This window comes from Leptopilina heterotoma, unplaced genomic scaffold (genome assembly GCF_015476425.1).
Source record: "Leptopilina heterotoma isolate Lh14 unplaced genomic scaffold, ASM1547642v1 Lhet_4, whole genome shotgun sequence".
NCBI lineage: Eukaryota > Metazoa > Arthropoda > Insecta > Hymenoptera > Figitidae > Leptopilina > Leptopilina heterotoma.
Genome location: NW_025111063.1, coordinates 814,129 through 832,971, shown reverse-complemented (window position 1 = coordinate 832,971; position 18,843 = coordinate 814,129). Strand labels below are relative to the sequence as shown.

Sequence of the window (18,843 nt, the reverse complement as noted above, 5' to 3'; positions counted from 1 at the left end):
ATGTAGTTTCTGTAAAAATTCACTATAATTTACTTTATAAAAAAAATTTACCATAAAAAATCCCTTCGTAAAATGTAATTAATTAATTAATTAGTTAATTAATTAAATAAATAAATAAATAATAAACCGAACTTTTAGTAATAAATTATTATTTATAAACAAAAATTAAAATATAAATTTTTTTGAATTAAAAAAGTAAAATATCAATAATTGGAAATTTTTTTAAATTTTAATTTTAGTATTGAAAGATTTTAAATTAACTTTTAATTAATTCTTATCCATTAATTTAGAATTAATTTAATTATAAAATTTAATACATATAAATTCGTAGAAATCATTTTATTTAATAATGGATTTTTTTTATTTTCTATTACCTGGCAAATTTATTAATTCACTGTATTATTATTTAATTAAAAAAATAGTTACTTATTAAAAAATTTAATTAAAAAAAAATTTTTTTTTGAATTTCATATAACTTCTGTTGATAAAGAAAATTATGATAATATCAAATGGCAGCACTTGCATGTTCCCCTAAAATAAACGAGTCTGCGCAGATGAATTTATTTGCATTTTAGTGTAATGTGAACAGAAATTTGCTCGATATTAGTACAATGAGTACTACTATTTCCTCTGTATTTCTTTTTTCTTGTTACTATTTATATATTTAGTGCAATAGTGACATTTTCTATGGATTAATATCAATATTGATCATGTGGATCAATAAACAATCATTTGGACCAAGAATTTATAGGTTAGGATATCCAATTTTTTGAGGCAAACAAAAATTAAAATAAAAGTTTGATTGAATAAAAAATAAGTATTTTGGAAAAAAAATTATTACTCTAAAGAAATAATAGTGAAAATGGCAAAAGTTTGGAGTTATTTTTTGTTTCTACTGTGGATATCTTATCTCATGACTATTGCTTTACTACTATTCACTGAAGGTTTTTTACTTAACAAAGTTGCACGAACTGAAAAAGGTGAGAGAACTATTGGTATTTTAATTTATCTCTGCTTTCTATCTGTAGAAATGGTTTTTTTCATAGTTTTTCTACAACTTTTTCTATAAACATTCAAAAATAGATACTAAATCCAAAATTATACTCAAAAGTTAATATTCTATTTTTTTTGTGTTACTATCGAATTTTTATTTTTTCTAATGACTTCAAAAACTTGTTGAGGAAAATATTAAAAATTTCTTTCAGGTGAATGTATTCCGTGTAGAGATTCAGTTTATTGTACGAAAGAAAGTATTTTTCAAGATCAACAAACATCAGCCTCATTATGCATGGAGCCGAGAGCAAAAATAGTACTCTTAGTTGTTGACGCATTGAAATACGATTTTGTAAAATGGAACAAACGTGATACGTCTCCTTCTTATTATAAAAATAAAATGCCAATTGTCAATGAATTATTGATGAAATATCCGCAACACACACGTTTATATAAATTTGTCGCCGATCCACCGACAACAACAATGCAACGTTTAAAGAGTATCACGACAGGAACACTGCCAACATTCGTTGATATTGGCTCAAATTTTAATGCCGAGAATATAAATGAGGACAATCTTGTTGAACAGAATTCTCATAATGGAGTTGTTTTTATGGGCGATGACACTTGGATTAAATTGTTTCCTGGTAAATTCTTACGTCAATATCCAGCGCCTTCGTTTAATGTTTGGGACTTGGACACTGTCGATCAGGAAGTTGAAAAGCGTATGTTTCCCGAATTAAAGGAAAAAGATTGGAAATTACTTGTGGCACATACATTGGGAATTGATCATTGTGGACATAAACATGGACCTAATCATTCGGAAATGACGAGAAAATTAAATGAGACGAATGATCTTATAAAAAGAATTGTTGAAAATTTAGAAGAAGGTAAACAAAAAATTATTGTTACACAGGTCTCGGATAGTTAGAATTTTGTTTTACTTTTTTCGATTATTTTCTAAAATGGGCCTTTTTTTCATTGATTACGCTAAAAATGCGACTTTTTCGACTTTTCTTTCACATATTGAAAAAAATTCCAATTTTCATGATGTGAAAAATCAGTAAAATCTTTTTCTATAAAGAAACTTATTCTACTTTTTTGTGTCTTTTGAAAAAACGGAAAATTTTCAATTGTCCATAAATTTGCTTTTTCAACTTAAAAACTTTTTAAAAAACATGAAGAGTAACAGTTTGAAATTTTTCATAAATAAAATGTTCTTTTTAATATCTGAAGAATTAAACTCTTCAAGAACTTTCTCAAATTTCTAAAAATAATTTATTTAGAGAAGAATTTTTATTAAAAATTCTAAATAATAATTGAATTTCGAAAGAGTATAGTAAACATTTTTAGAAATAATTATATTTCATATGGTTTTAAATTAAAATTTTTATAAATTTAAATTTTGAGTGATTTTAATTAAAAATTCTAAAGAATTTAGTTTTTTAAAAAATTTAATTTCAATGAAAATAACAGAAATTTTTGAATATATGTTACATATTTAATTAAAAAAATATTCAATAATCAAAATATTGTAATAATGAATTGAAAACAATTTAATTTCAGACTAATTTTAAGTAAATTAGATTCTAAAATATTAAAAATAATTGTCCTGGGAGGAGAATTTTTCTTAGAAATTCTAGAAAATAATTTAATTTTGGAAAAGTTAGAATAACTATTTTTAGAAATAGGTTAAATTTTAGAAAGTTTCAAATTACATTTTTTTCAAAAATTCAATTCTCATAATATTTAAATATTTATTTTAAAAAATTATTCAACGTGAATAAATTTAATTAAAAATTCAAGAAAATAATTCAATTTTACAAGAATTATAATTTCAGACTTTAGAAATAATTGAATTTTTATTATTGAAATAAATTTTGTGTTTTAAAAAACCTAATTACAATTCGGAATTGTTAAAAATAATTTTATTTTTCAAGAAAAATTTAGAAAAAAATATCAAAGAATTACTTGAAAATAATTGAATTCTCGAAAAATTTTCTGGAAATTATAAAAAATAATTGATTTGAAAAGAAATTTAGTCAAAAATTCTAGAAAATAAAATTTACCTAAAGTTTCGAACGTTCAAATAAACGATAATTATTTCGATACTTCGTTTAGATTTGAATTTCATTAAAAATACATTTTTTTAAAAAACAATAGAATTTTAGACTGATTTTAACTTTCTTTTTAAAATTTGAAATAATATTTTTTAAAACATAAAATTTAATTATTTCTGAAAAATAAATTCAAAATGAAACAATTGTTTAGTGAAAAAATTTACTTGAGTCAACTAAAACGACTTCTTTTGTCAATCTGAGACCTGTTATAAAAAATTTACAGTTACAGTAAATTAAATAATTTAATTAATTTTTAAAAATTTTGAATTTATTAAAATAACTTTTGCAGATTCGATTCTGATGGTTATTGGAGATCACGGAATGACCGAAACTGGCGATCATGGTGGTTCAAGTTCAAGTGAAATTGACGCCGCAATGTTTGTTTATTCGAAAATCCCTCTAATCGATCGTTTTCTTGGTAGTAGTTCGGCAATTGTAAATCAAATCGATCTTGTACCAACATTAGCAGCTATTTTAGGAACTCCCGTTCCATTCTCAAATTTAGGAACCGTCATTCTCGATTCATTACCAAAATATTCGAATAATTCAAGTTTCGATCATTTGGAATACGCTGTACATTCTCTATGGAGAAATATTGCTCAAACAAAAAAATACATCGATGTCTATTCATCAGACACGTATTTATTCTCTGACGAGAAACTCAGAGAATTTGATTCACAATATAATCATCTTTTAGATTTATTGGAAAATATAAATCAAAGAGAAGAATACGAGGCCTTTATTGTTGAAGGTAAAGAATATTTACGTGTATTACGTGATACGTGCATTGAAATTTGGGTGCAATTTGATTCTGGTTTAATGTCAAAGGGTCTTGTTTTAATGTTTTGTGCACTCTTCTTTTTCTACATGTTCGTGAATGGTCTTCCTGAAAATAATTTAAATAAAGTGATAAATTCATCGTTTCTTCGTTATACAATATACGCGAATTTTGCTTTTATTTTAATTTTATCCGGATTTTTTGGTATGAATTTTATTGCTGATTTGAAGAATTCGGCATTCTTTGGCACTGGTAGTGTATCAATTGCATTTCTTGCAATACTCGTTGTACAAAATTGGGATGTTATTTCGGCAAAATGGTATAATACGAGAAATCAAAAGGCAAAATATTTTGTGAGAATTATTCTCTTATTAACATTGTGCGGTGTTTTTTCAAATAGCTATGTGATTAATGAAAATAAGGTACTTTCATTTTTACTTTGTACACTTGTTTGTATGATGCTCTATAGTGTTCGTGCTGAATGTACATTGGATAATATGGAGAAAAAATCGAAATTTATTTCGCGAACAATGCCAAAAACTGCCTTTTGGACAATTATATTGTCACTGGGTTTTGCCGGTTGTCTAGCTGTACGTTTATCAAATTATTTTTGGCGATGTCGTGACGATATACAAGATGATAGTAGTTTGTGCTCAACATACGTGATGGGTAAATCGGGTTCAATTGATTCGAAGAATTTCGAACGTTTTCTTCTTGTTGCCGCTCTAATTGTTCTTGCACTTTATATTACTATTGTGAGAATTTGGATGCGAAATTGTGGTAATCTTGTTGGTTTTGCGCCAAGTGTTATTTTTGCTCAATATTGTCCCGGTGTTATTGTTGTTTTTATGGGATGTTATTGGGTATTGAGATTGCCAAAAGATGTAAAAGTTAAATTTGTCCTCTCGTGGCAAATTAATGCTCTACCGACGATGATTTATTTTCTATTGATATTGGGAATTTTTATCTATTTTTATCGACCATTGACTATTTATGTATTGCCAAAGAGAAAGGAATCGATTGATGTTTATGGTGGTGAAAATGTTGTTCCAAGATTATTTGAAAAAATGAAGGATATGATTTATCGTAAGAAGGCAAATGATAATGAGGATTTGCCAATTGTTTATGGATTGGGAACAATTTATAGCGCTACGATTATTATGTTTAGCATGTTTTTCATGTTACTTCATGCACTTTTACTTGGATATGCACTCGCTCCGAGTATTTTTGCAATATTTGTTACTTGCATTTCGATTTTGGGCATCACTGGCATTAATCGTTATCGAAACGCTAATAATATTGGTGAGTTTGAAAAGATAAATTTTTATTACTCTTTTTTGAAAAATCTATATTTATAATCGTTGTTTCCTAACATTTTTAATATTTTTTCATTTTAGATGTTTTGAATTTTAAAATTATTCAAGAACTTATTTAAAGCTTTGAAGATTGAAAAATGATAAAAAATCAATTAAACAAAATTGTTTTGAACTAAAAATCGTAATTTAATTCGTAAATTTAATTTAACATTCTAAACTATAAAAAAGTTGCTTATAAAATTTTATTAAATTTGTAAATAATTTAATTTAATAATTTAATTTCTTTTTTGGGGACAGATGAAATGCTTCGTGTTCCGGATTCGGTGCTTCTTTGTTGGTTTTTAACAGCGGAATACTTCTTTTATGGAACCGGTCATCAACCATCGTTCCCAACAATTCACTGGGATGCGGCTTTCGTAGGAGTTGACGATAATAATAATTTAATTCAAGCTGCTCTTGTCGGTAAGAATATATATATTTTTTTTGCTCGAGATGTTCAAAAAGTAAATTCTCGTACTTAATTAATTTTATTACTTTTTAGGAATAAATACATTCGGATCGTACATAATTCTCGGAGTAAGTGTTCCACTTCTGGTAATTGTTCCTTTCACGTTCGGTATCATGTTTCCGAATGTAGCAAAACCTAAATTTAAATTGGAGGATGGAACAAAAAAAGGAGAATTGTTACTCTACGAACGTGATTCAGCTTTTCAGTCTTCGATATTTACGGTTTGCGGAAAATACATTCTCTTTCATGGAATGAGGGTGAGTTTACTTTATTATTATTTCTTTTTGTAAGGGTGAAAAAATTTACAAATCACTTTAAGTAGATTTTTCTATATATTTTATTGAATGAAATGATAAAAAATAAAATTTACAGACATTTGGTTGTATGCTAGCGGCGACAATCCATTGCAGACACTTAATGGTGTGGAGTATTTTCGCACCAAAATTGATATTCGAGGGAATTGGATTTTTAGTGACTCTGGGCAGTGTTCTGGCATCTGTACTTTTATTAATAAGAGTCGATTCTTGCGTGGAGCGTCTCGTAGCACAAGTTACAAAGTCAAGGTGACAGTAAATTCTCGACAAAAAAAAATGAAAACGGGTGACTTATAGTTAATAGTATTAATTAATTTTTTTCAAACTTAACGAAGTGAGTCCTTATGTCCGTTAGTGTAAAGAAGTCTGAACCAAAAGGCACAAAATAAGCAAAAAAAAAGAAAACTAAAAAAAACCTTTCAACATTAAGGTATAAAAAAAAATTTTCCTCTTTAATAACTGGCATTCTTAGAATTTAAAACAAACTTACAAGTTTTTTAAATATTAAATAGTGCAATATAAAAAAAAATTAGCGTATAAATTAAAAATTTTAATAATCTTTCTATAGAGAAAAAAACCAAAACACATTTTTCTGCTTCCTTCTAGAATTTTTCGTGTGTCCTTTGGCTCTTACTCTCCCAACCAAAGTCTAAAGACAAGTCCTATAGTAATATATAATTGAAATTATTATATTATATAAAAATAGAAATTTAATTAATATTGAAAACTAATTATTATAATAGGAGAATTAATTAATTTTTAATTATATTAAGAATCAAGTGACTTACTCATTCGTACGAATTTTCATCTTATACCAAATACTCGTTTTACAAAAAAAAGTATTGCATAAGTTTTTCAAAGCGAGGTAGAAATCCTGCAATCACTGCCGTGTAATTATTTTGTACAGAGTTTGTTAGTCAAATACAAAAAAAAATGGAATGAATTTGTCTTAATTATATTATATATAAATATATTATATATATAAAATATTAACAAGTTGATTATTTGCACACTAAAGCTACCCTGCGAGCAATGCATTGCCAATTAATAAAACAAAGCAACGCACTTGATGCAGGATCGCACTCGTATGCCTCAAAATAATTTCGATTTTATTCATATTTTTCAATTCTCTCTCTAATAAAATTACTGTTAATAAATATTAGATAAGATATTATTATTATTATTATTACTATTATTAATATTTAATAATTAATTAATATAATAATTATTATTAACTAATCATTTATTGTAAGGAAAGGCTCTCATTGACTTACTTCATATTCCATTAAATTGCTTTTTATTCGAAACAATACTAAAATTTTACAGTGAAAATTGTAGAATGTTTTCCGTACAATTTTCATTTAAATCGAATTTTGAAAATTCGCGAGAAAAAAAAGTACTATTTGAAAATTTACCCTGCTGCTCACATTTTTGAATCTAATGACGATTGTGATGATGTCTGTTGTTGCCTTCAAATTGACTCCTTACATAGTCACCCCACTCGGCCCATTTTTTACCATAATTGTAATTATTCATATCCTGCAAAAAGAGAGAATGAAGAAATGTAAATAATCGTCACTATTTTTTTTCTTGGGTTTTGTTTTTTTTTCCGAAAATACGACACTAACATTTTGAAAGTCTGGTGAACGGGAATTTGACGAAGGCATTTGAATCTGCAATCAGATTGAGAATTGAAGAATATTTTTTGGAATAAATCCCAACTAATCAATTTTTGCTTTATCGTCTTTTATCTCTTTATCGTTTGATAATAATTTAATTGAATCTGATAGGGTATCTTTTTTTAAATATCTGATCACACTTTTTTTTGCTATGAATTTGTATAATTTTTGGAATTTCTGTTATTTTTCCAAGTCTTTCGTATTTTTTTCTTTTTTTTCAATTGCTCGTATTGAAGACTTGTATTTTTTGTTTATTTCATTAGATAATAATTTTGATTCGTTTATTTTTCAGTTCAGTTGAAAGATTGAATTCGATTATTTTTTTCAATTGCTTCCTCATAGAGGAAGGATTGTATTTTTAATTATAAAACAAAATTGACTTACGTGCAAATTTATTCCACCTCCTTGATGACCGGGAACACTGTTTCCACCAGCTTGAACGGTTTCTATTGCACCTGGTGGCATACTTTGATAACCCTGATGCATTTGCATTTTTACACCTCTTGGAGTTTGATTATTCCTGTAGAAATCTTGGAACATAACGTCCTGATCCTCTGGCACTTCTCTCTTTGAAGCGACATTATTCGCTAAATGTGAAACCCAAAATGACGATGGGGCATTCCTTGCGAACTTTGGTGAAAAGGAACCAAATCCTGAGGGAGATGAAGAAGAAGCAGCGACAGCAGGTGACGGAAATTTGATGCTGGAGATTTTATTTCTTATCGCGTCCAAAAGAGTTGTGTTGAAAACAGGAGAAGTTGACGATGGAAAGAAGGGCAAAGCTTCTCTATTGAGGAAAATTAGGAGGGGGAGAAAACAAGAAGAAGAAAATTGAGGGTATTTCAATTTTTGTGTCTAATAATCATTAATGGTTAATTAATAATTAATTTATTAATTTAAACAAATATTTTAGACCTTAATTTTGGAGTTTAAAGATAAATTCAAATTAACAATTTAATGATATAATCAAATAATAATTTAATGGTATAATTAAATAATAATTATATATTATTTCAAATAGAAAATACTTACGTGGGAGGATTGGAGTCGACTGGAGCTTCGGTGGCGGCCAATTGAGCTTTCATTGCAGCCTGAGCGGAAGTTGTGATATTCTTCTGTAAAGATGTCAACATATCGAATACCTGACCGAGGAGAAGCATTCTTTGTTGAAATGGCATTGTTGCGTCGATTGTTGGCGATGGCCAGAGATTTGCAGCTAAATTTTTCGATGACTTCTTCATTAGAGGATTGAATGCCACTGATTTTTCGTAACTAATAAGATCGTTCATGGTCGATACCATATTGCTCTTTATTGCACCAAGTTCCGTGAGAATTGAATCGACAATTTCGTCTTTGGCATCAGCAATTTTCGTGAAATCGTCCACTGATCTGTAGTTGGTAATTTAGAATTTATTTTTTTACTACGATTTTATTTTTCTATTTCAATTTATTAGAAAATTATTATTTATTAATTTTACTATTTCAATTTTTTCTTAGAATTTTTTTTACTTAAAAATACTATTTTACTTTAGAAATTACAATTTCATTTTAAAAAGGCACAATTTTGCTAGAAAAAATACAATTTTACTTTTAAAAAACTACAGTTTCAGTAAAGAAACACAATTGTACTAAAAAAAGACTCAATTTTACTTCAGAAATTAAAATAGAATTTTCAGATAACTCTTGAGTGGAGAAAACGTGAAGAAAAATAAGAAAAAAGCTGAATACTTTCGAGTAAATTAACTTGTTTATTGAATAAAATGAATTTTAAAGTATTTTTTTAACAAAATTTGTTTCTTATTACATTAAATAAGTGGTGGAAATATTTTCAATTACCGTGCAACTTTGACGGTTGCTGCGGCTGGATTTTCTGGAGCGGCTGCATTTAAAGAAACGTTCAATGCCAATTGGTTGAAAAGTTTGTCCAAAAATTTAGAAACCTGCGAAAAATTGTGATTAAAATTAAATTACAGTCAAATATAATTACAATAATTTAATGAATGAAAATAATTTCATTATTTTAAAGAATTTTTTTGTATTTTTTAAAAGAAATAACGGTGTTTTTTTAAAAATAATTTTAATTAAAAATTATGAATGTAAATGAAATTTTATGAAGAATTTACTTGAAATTTTTAAAATAATCGTTGTTCATAATTGTAATTAAGCGTTTGATTATCGAACTTCACTAGAATTTTTAGAAAATAATTAAAATTAATTGGTGAAATATCCTCTTTTTCTTCAAACCTTTTCGGAGTATTCAGTTGGCCCAGGAATCACAGAAGATGGCAGCCAAAAATTAGGAGGAACAATGGTGCTTTTTGGAACTGGAACATCAGTGACGGCCGGTGATGGAGTTGTTGTGGCGAGATTTTTAAAAAGTGCATCTAAGAAAGCTTTTTTAGACGGAGTCATTCCGGGAGCAGCCGCAGGACCAAATGGACCAGCCATAGGACCGAAAGGACCAGCCATAGGACCGAAAGGACCAGCCATGGGGCCGAAAGGACCAGCAGCAGGACCAAAAGGACCAGCCATAGGACCAAATGGACCGAAGGGACCAAACATTCCTGGTAACTTCAAAACTGGTGCTTTTGGATTAGAAACTACTTGTTCTGCAGGAACTGGTGATTCACCACCCTCTAAGGCGTCGACACTTCTTCTCCGACGAGATGACGTTTCTTGTGAACTAGAGTCGACCGATGGTCCCAATGGAAGATTTGGTGGCATCACTCCATATTTGGGAAGGAATGGATTGAACATTGGATTCACTAGAGACAAACTGGCCAGGGGATTAACTGCCGGATTGGCCACGGCTGGATTAGCCGCAGATACTGCTGGATTCACCATTGGTGGTAACATTGGATTGTAGAATGGACTTATTGCAGCTGGGAAACCGTACGGCATCATGAAGGCGCCGAAAAGTCCTCGTTTCTCATGAACCTTGTAAAGTAATCAATTTTTCCCTTAAAATACTTACATTATAATGAAATTATATCTAAATACAAAAAAGAATTTTCCCAAATACATAATTTTCGCTTCTAATTTGAAAAAATTTGTTTCTATCTTTAAAAAATTTGTTTCCAATTTTAAAAAATTTCGTTTCTAATTTTTTTTCAGGAAAAATAGAGAAAATACTTACGGTGCTTTTTGGTTGATCGAAGTTATTAGCGAAGTCTGATTGAACGTATGCGGAGGAGTCGCCGAATAATTTCAAGAGTTGTTTTTCTGGTTCTTCGGGAATTGTTGCGAGTCCAGGATATGGAGGCGGTGGTCCCACTTCCTTTGTACTCTCCTTCGTTGATGGCTCGTTGGTAAGACTTCTTCGTCGGCGACTAACTGAGAATGTTGAATCATCGACTCCCGGGTACATGGAACTTCCAAAGCCTCCAAATGGAAAACCCATTTTGCCGAATTTTGGACTGAACTTTCCGCCTTTGCCCATTGGACCTCCGGGAAAACCTTTACCCATTGGACCACCTGGTCCCATCATTGGACCACCGGGACCCATCATTGGACCACCTGGACCCATCATGGGACCTCCTGGACCCATCATTGAACCGAAAAGTCCCCTTTTCTCCGGAGTCTGGAAAAATAATTAATTTTTTACTCTCGTAATTCAAATTTTCAATTTATTGAGTATTTTTTTAATTTAAATTTTCAGATTCAAAATTTACTTTTAAGAATCAGTAATATTATATTACTGATTATTATTATTATTAAAGTTTTGAATAATTTTATTTAAAAGTTTAAAAGTTCTAAAAAATTATTTAACGAGTGCGAAGCCTGAGTATGTTTTTGGAATTTTTTTATAATATTAGTTGTTTATGTTAAATTAATACTTTATTAATTGCTTTTTATTTTTAGTCGAAAATATTTATTGAATTTATCAAATAATTTTTATTTGTAGTTGAAAATATTTCTTGAATTTATCCAAGCTGATTTAATTTGAAAACAAGTAATTTTTAGTATTAGAATTAGAATTTAAATAATTAAAGAAAAAGTGTTGAGCCTACATTTTCAGGTTCTACAGTTTCGGGAAAGTTAACTGGTCCCAAGCTGCCGAATAAGTTACCCAAAAATTCCGTCTTCTTGGCGATCATCATCTTTGGGTCAACAAATTTGGGAAACATTGGTGATTTTGACATAAAGGGAACATTCACTGTTCCCATGTCAAGACTTGATGATGGACCCAATGATCTGTAGTATACTGAAAATTTATTTTATTATTGTACTACTCAGTTTTTATTTTTATTATCTTATTACTTAATTTTAATTTTCTCTTTTGCAATTCACACGATAGTTACAATTTTTTTTTCTTATTTCTGACTTAATAGTTACAAATAATTATCAAATTGAAAAACAAATTTGAATTCCTTGTTGGCAAAAGGGTGGAAAAATATTTGCAAGTCTTTTTTCTTTTTGTTTTCTTAATAGTTGTAAATAATTATCAAATCGAAAAACAGATTTGATTTCTTTTTTGTCCAAAAAAGTAGTTCCAAATTTTTTTTTTCTTGTTGCTATGTTAATAGTTACAAATAATTAACAAATTAAAATTAGATTCGATTTCCGTTTTGGCAAAAAATTTGAGAAGAGGGAATATTAAATTTTATTTGAATTCAACTTAAAAGTATTTTGCTAGAAAAAAGAAATTGAAAATTTTTGTTTTCAGAAAAATTATAAACACCTGGTTTTGATGCGTACGGTGCCCATGGTGCTCCAGGTGGTGGCGGTGGTTTTGCTGTCACGCCAATTACAATGGCCAGCAAAATACAAAGATTGGATCCTTTCCTTCGACACATCTTTAACTGAATTACGATTGAATGACAAGAGTCTCTCGATTTTTATACCATTCGATCATTCCAATATTATAATTAATGCAAAGCTCTTGGTATTTATTACTCCAGTTGGAAAGTGAAGTTCTCAAATAATAATTAAAATAATCCCTCTAAATTGCTTTCACATTTTTTTTACACATGTGGATTATAAAAAGCTATTTGCCATTTCTCAAAATACATTTTGCAATTTCCTTCTCTAATACAATGTTTGCGTCGAGACGAGATTATTGAAATTACATATTTTCAACTAGCGATTCATATTTTTTAATCTCTGTATTTTTAGCCTTGGCAAATGTTAAAAAAAATATTTCATTTGAAAATAAGGATGCAATTTTTAATTGGGAATAATTATTTCTACTGTTCTAAATTTATGCAAACATTTTTTGTTTTTATTTCTTTTATTTATTATATAATAAATATTTGTTTTATTACTTAAAGTTTAATTTAAATTTTTTAATATTTAATTAAAAAAATAACACAAGAAATAGCAAAAGTTGTATTTTTAAAAACTTATTTTAAATTATTTTAACTCCCAAATTCTAAAGTAGAAAAGTTTTGAATTTTATTTTAATTAAAATTTTAATTTATTTTAATTAATTTTTATTTTAGCTAATTTCTATTTTTCTTTAATTAATTTAGAATTTATTTTAACTAATTTTATTTTGTTTATAAATTCTCGAAAGTTTTGATTTTTTGAATTTAAAATTCTAAACAGGAAATTGATATTAATTGATGCTCTTTTGTTTCTTTGTCGTTTCTTCTGAGAAAAATGTCAAATATATCGATGTTCGTTTGTTTTCTTCTTTTCGGAAACAATTGCACTTGCAATTGTTTCAAATTGTTCTCAAATTTGCTCTTGTAAATACACTTCGTTAGCAGAGTTTTTAAATACCTTTTCAATTGAATAATAGAAATTTAGATAAAATCTCATACTTCCTTGGAAGTGAATTTCTTCATTATGGCTACATTCTTATCAAGACGTAAGTGATTGTTTTCATTTTTTTTACAAGAAAGCAGGAGTCTTATTAAAAAATGGTGGTCAGGAAAACTGACAAGAGACATTTTTATTTCGTGTTTATCTTTTTCTCATTTTTATTGTTCTAAATATTTTATTCCCACTTTCCTGACTGTTAATAATCGTAAGTTAATTGACAATAATAACTAACGAAAAGTTAAAATAGAAAAATCGTATAATACTTATTTACGATTTAATAAATTAAATTGAATTCAATTTTATTTTTCAAGTGAATTCACTTTGATTTTTCAATTGAATTCAATTTATTTTTTAAATTTACTTAATTGATTGGATGAGTTTATGACTTTATGTATTGGATGAGTAAAAATACAATTTTTCGAACTAATAATTTTTTTTTCTTTTTGTCAAAATATTAGGATCATCGGACGATCCAATGGGTTCGGAAACTTTTGCTTCGCTTTGGTTGTCACTTCAAAATAGTTACGAAGGGACCAATATTACAAGAACGGTAGCAAGACTTTTACACATGTACCAACCGGAAGATGGTCTCGAGGCTTATGAACGTCTTCTTCAAACTCTCTACGTTCTTTTGGGCGATTTTGATTCCCGAGGATTTAAACTTTTAGTTTCGATTATTCCTCCACCGAAGGAGATTCCTGAAGATATAATTGAAGAAATCTTTGAAAAAGCCGTGGGATTTACTAGAATGACCACTTTACCCGATAGGTATAAGTATTATTTATTTTATTATTTATTTTTTATTTATAATTAATTTATTAATTTATATTAATTAAATTCGCAAAGAATTTAAAAATTTGAAAAAGAAGTAAACAAAACATTTTATTTGCTTTTGTCAAGAAAAATATTATTTTTCTTTCAATTGTTGATCATAATTGCTGTGAACTTCACGGTCTTAGTTTTTTACTTACAAAATTAAATCAGTTTTGTTTTTTTATTCTCATTTCAATTTTAATTTACTAGTTTTCTTTTTAATGAAAGTTTCATTTTAATTAAGTAATTATTAATTTATTTAATTATTTACAGCAGATTTCTTGATTTTGGAACCGACGATGAAGATACAACTAGTCAAACAATTAATTTGGAGGAAAATCCAATTACCGAAGAGACGATTGAAAATTTACAAACTGATTTCGACAGTAAAAGTGAAATTTCAGAACAAATTGACGAATCTCCAGAGGTTTGTTAATTTTTAATTGCTGTAAAAATTCTTTTTTTTCCTGAAGATTTTCGAAAAGAGAGTAATAAAAGAATGAAAAAAAATAACAAAATTGAACAGTCTTCAGGTGCATCGTCAGACTATAGAATGAAATGGATATCGACACCTTATACACTGAGGAAAAATGCCATTTGCCAATCAACTAATTTAATTGAGGAAAATTTCAAAGAGACAGACAATCAAAATATTGAGGACGACGAGGATGATTTCTGTAAAATTGAGGTCTATCTTTAAAATAATCTTTGCGATAAATTTTTTTCATTGATATTAATTTTTAATTGATATTAATGTTACTTTTTTTAAATTAATATTAATGTTACTTTTCTTAATTAATACTAATGTTACTTTTTTAAATTGATATTAATTTTACTTTTATTTACTTGTCAGGATAGTTCCGGTGTTTTCAAGAAACCAGAATTAGTTGATGTGCCAAAAAAACGACATTCGAGGAGAACAAGAAAGAAGAGTCCGGAAATGAATACAATTAATTCGAAGAACAAGGAACAAATGTCACAAGAAAGGCAAAAAAAATTCACCACTCTTCAGAATGTAATCGATGAACCATCGAGAAATAATAAACAATCGGAAAAAAATTTGAGAAGAAAATTGCGTCATTTACAGAGAGCAATTCAAGAAGACATCGACAAAATGGACATTGTGCAAGCAAATAGTGCAGAAAGCGAAATTGTTCCAATACGAAAAAAGAAGGTACTTTTTAATTCACCTAAATTAAATTTACTATTATTATTACTATCATTAGTTTGTAATTGAATATTTATTTATTAACGAAAATATATTTTAGCAAAAATTTCTACAGACCACCGACTTTGATATCAATAATAATTTGAGTCGAAGTATCGAAAACTTTTTACACAGAATTAAAGGCGAAGAGGAGACTCGTGAGTAAAGAAAAAAAAATTAATTTTTTCAACTTTTTATGAAATTAATTTTAATTTTATTTATTTTCCCAGGTAAGGAAAATATTGAAAAAGTACAAATTATAACGCCCAGTAATAATGATCCAATATCCGATGAAACAGCCGCTTTTATTGATTGTTGGAAGAAGATTATCACAAAATCAGTATTGGGTAGAGATCCTGAACCTGAGGATTTGTGTTCAACTGATGTGACGAAAGGAAAATCGACTGTTACGAGAAAAAAAGGATCAACAGCGAAAAGAGAAAATGAACGTAAAGTGAATAGAAAAAAAATGAATAACTCAAAAAGACAAAAACGAGAAGATAATTCTTCCAATAGAAATGAAAATTCGAAGGAAAGCGAAAATTCACATTCCGATTCTTTAAACAATAGTGAACAATTAAGTAACTCTGATTTTAATAATATTGTTATTGAGGAATCTAAAGTAAGGTATAAATAATTTTTTTTACACCCTTGCATTTTAATGATTTTTAATTAGTATAAATAATTATTTTTTCTAATTAGTAAATAATGATAATATTCTTTGTGACGAATTTAATTAAATAATTTTTTTTTAATTTTAGATCTCGATCGAATTTGGGAAATGTGAAAAAAAACGAAACGGAATTAATGGATTATAGACAATATTGTGATTATATGCTGAGTATTCAAAACACAGATGGTTATTATTATGATTAAAAATTTATAAAATTTGTAAAATTTATATTAAATTAATTTTTTTTCTGTCTTTGCAGAGATGTCAGCTTCAAGTTCCAGGGAATATGATAACAATCAATATTATTTTGATTATTTACAAAGGGAATATCAATTATTGGAACAACGACTCTCAATGGGAATTGCGCTACCAAATGATTCACAATTTTCCCATTCATCTTCGATTTCGAATCATCAATTAAACACAGATTCTTGTTTAAAATCAAAATCGAAAAATTGGAATTTCCCGTCTTTTAAGCAATCTCAATGTCCTCAGCACGTACGTTTTTCAATTATTTTCAAATTAAACATTTCCTGGCCTCGGATAGAACGAATTTTTGTATTTTTTCAACTATTTTCAAAAAAGCGACTTTTAAAATTCAATTATTTCTATTTTCAATTATATATTTCCGAAAATTCAAATATTTACAAAACGTATTAAAATTAATAAATTTAATAATTAAAATTTTTTGAAAAATCAATTTTTTTAGAATTATTGTTAAAATTTCGAAGAGAATAATTATTTTCAAAATGTTTTAATTATTAGTTCTTCAAAAAATTGATGAGTTTTTTAAATTGTCCAAAAATCCTTTTAAAAATTCAATTCTTTTCGAAAAATTGTAATATTTTAAAAAACTTAATTCTTGTAACTTTTTCAATCATAATTTTTTTAAAACTCTCTTAAAAACAATTGATTTAGAGAAAAGTTTAGTTAAAAATTCTTAGAAATAGTTCAATTTTGTGAGGCATACAATTTAAATCTTTAGAAATAATTGAATTTCGCATTGTTTGAAATAGAAATTTTAAAAATTTTAATTCTTGTGGAGAAATTAATAACATTTAAATATTTTTATTTAACAACTTTTTTGAATTTCTAAATAATTGAATTTAGAAATCTGAAAGATTTTCGTGACAACAATGAAAACTATTTTTTAAATTAATTTTCAGACGTACAATTAAAATTTATATTTTATCAATTTTTCAGCATCGTAGTACATCTGCAGAGAATTCTTCAGTTTACAAGTAAATTTTCAATATAAATAAATAAATAAATAAGATTGATTTTTTCAAATTTTTTTCTTATTTATGTGGAAAAATGAAATATTTAATAACTTTCAGATAAATAATTAAAATTTTAATCTTTTTTTCAAACAGTTTTGTACCCGAAGAAAATGTTAGTATAGAAATAATAGATTGCGAAGAACATGAATTCAATCAACTTGCAAATGATCCAAATGTCGTGCAACAGAATTTAGAAGATATTTTTCTTGTTGTGAAGGACTCTGAAAATGTTAGTATAAATTCAAGTACAAATTAGTCTATTGTCAATTATTAACTATTATTATTAATTTATGTTTAATAATTAGTGAAGAAATGTTTAATACGAAAATAAATTTTTTAATTGTGACTTTACTAAAGAAAAGCGATTATTGTAAGTACACTGGAATCTAGATCGGTGAGACTAATCGGGGATGGCTTCTCACCGATCTAGCGGATTAGTTGAGACTGAGAAGCAACACAAACAGGGCCGTACGAAGTATTTTTTGTTTGCACCATTCTTTTAAAAAATAATTCATGTTAGAAAATTAATATAAATAACAAAATATTATAAAACATTATACAAAAATAAAATGTATTTATATTAAAAAGAAAAAAAAGTAAATAATGATGAAGTTATCAAATAAAATAAATAGCATCGGGCACTGAGAACCTTTTTCTTCTACAATTAGGCACGGCATTGATCGACATTTGAAAGTCCCCGCTAGCCCTCCACCTTTCCTCGCCTACAAACTATATAAACAGAGTCTCAACGATCCCGAGCTCACCGATCTAGATTCCAGTGTAATTTAGAATTAATTTTTTTGATTTATTCTTGTATTCTTTAGTTTCTTTAACTGAAACTAAAATTTAATTGTATTGTAAGTAATTTAATGTCAATTCTTTAATAATAAATTTACGAATATTTAGAATTAATTTTTTAGTTTATTTAATTAAAAAAGTAAAATTAATATCAAACAGGTTAAATTTAGAAAAAAACACTGAAATTTTAATTGAAATAATACACTGTCATTTATTACATTACTAATATTTATTACAATCCTAAATGAACACGTATTTTTTAAATTTCAATTTGCTTCACTTATTGAAATTAAAAATCGTATTCTTTTTTTGAATTCGATTTTTCATTTCGATTAGGTATTTACACACTAATATTGTATCAAAAAGACAATGTAAACGATATTGTTATATGTAACCAATGATATTTCGCCCACGACGGTTACAGAAAGTTGAAGTGGAAGTAAAAATTATTTGAAGAATTATTGACAAATATTTCGATAATTGAGAATTAAGAAAACATTAATAATATTATTATATTATTAATAATTAATAATTAATAATAAGTCGTTGAATGATAAATTTGAAATTGAAAAATTGGATTGTACATTTAATGCGATAT

At 27.3% G+C, this 18,843-nt stretch overlaps 3 protein-coding genes across 5 annotated transcripts; 2 read left to right on the top strand and 1 right to left on the bottom strand.

The window, feature by feature from the left end:
• The first annotated feature begins 563 nt into the window (after positions 1 to 563).
• Positions 564 to 7,052, top strand: LOC122506221 (GPI ethanolamine phosphate transferase 3). The gene is made up of 6 exons (XM_043618286.1): positions 564 to 980; positions 1,206 to 1,883; positions 3,403 to 5,193; positions 5,505 to 5,669; positions 5,749 to 5,972; positions 6,088 to 7,052. Exons 1-6 carry the CDS (start codon positions 863 to 865, stop codon positions 6,280 to 6,282), a joined length of 3,171 nt encoding a protein of 1,056 aa, XP_043474221.1. The 5' UTR covers positions 564 to 862; the 3' UTR covers positions 6,283 to 7,052.
• A 257-nt stretch (positions 7,053 to 7,309) lies between these two features.
• LOC122506206 (collagen alpha-1(I) chain-like) lies at positions 7,310 to 12,546 on the bottom strand. 2 transcript variants are annotated; one of them, XM_043618264.1, is made up of 9 exons: positions 12,390 to 12,546; positions 11,719 to 11,912; positions 10,845 to 11,288; positions 9,953 to 10,645; positions 9,545 to 9,648; positions 8,741 to 9,097; positions 8,093 to 8,495; positions 7,658 to 7,702; positions 7,310 to 7,568 (listed from the first exon to the last, which is right to left on the bottom strand). In XM_043618264.1, exons 1-9 carry the CDS (start codon positions 12,502 to 12,504, stop codon positions 7,467 to 7,469), a joined length of 2,457 nt encoding a protein of 818 aa, XP_043474199.1. In that variant the 5' UTR covers positions 12,505 to 12,546; the 3' UTR covers positions 7,310 to 7,466. The 2 variants fall into 2 exon arrangements, with proteins under 2 accessions (XP_043474199.1, XP_043474200.1); XM_043618265.1 differs by lacking the exon at positions 7,658 to 7,702.
• Positions 12,547 to 13,317: 771 nt separating this feature from the next.
• On the top strand, positions 13,318 to 18,291 carry LOC122506212 (protein PF14_0175-like). Of its 2 annotated transcripts, none has more exons than XM_043618274.1 (11): positions 13,318 to 13,520; positions 13,933 to 14,242; positions 14,564 to 14,714; positions 14,814 to 14,975; positions 15,141 to 15,461; positions 15,556 to 15,652; positions 15,725 to 16,121; positions 16,256 to 16,353; positions 16,427 to 16,665; positions 17,371 to 17,408; positions 17,541 to 18,291. In XM_043618274.1, exons 1-11 carry the CDS (start codon positions 13,499 to 13,501, stop codon positions 17,701 to 17,703), a joined length of 1,998 nt encoding a protein of 665 aa, XP_043474209.1. In that variant the 5' UTR covers positions 13,318 to 13,498; the 3' UTR covers positions 17,704 to 18,291. The 2 variants fall into 2 exon arrangements, with proteins under 2 accessions (XP_043474209.1, XP_043474208.1); XM_043618273.1 differs by having other exon boundaries at positions 14,561 to 14,714.
• The last annotated feature ends 552 nt before the right edge of the window (positions 18,292 to 18,843 follow it).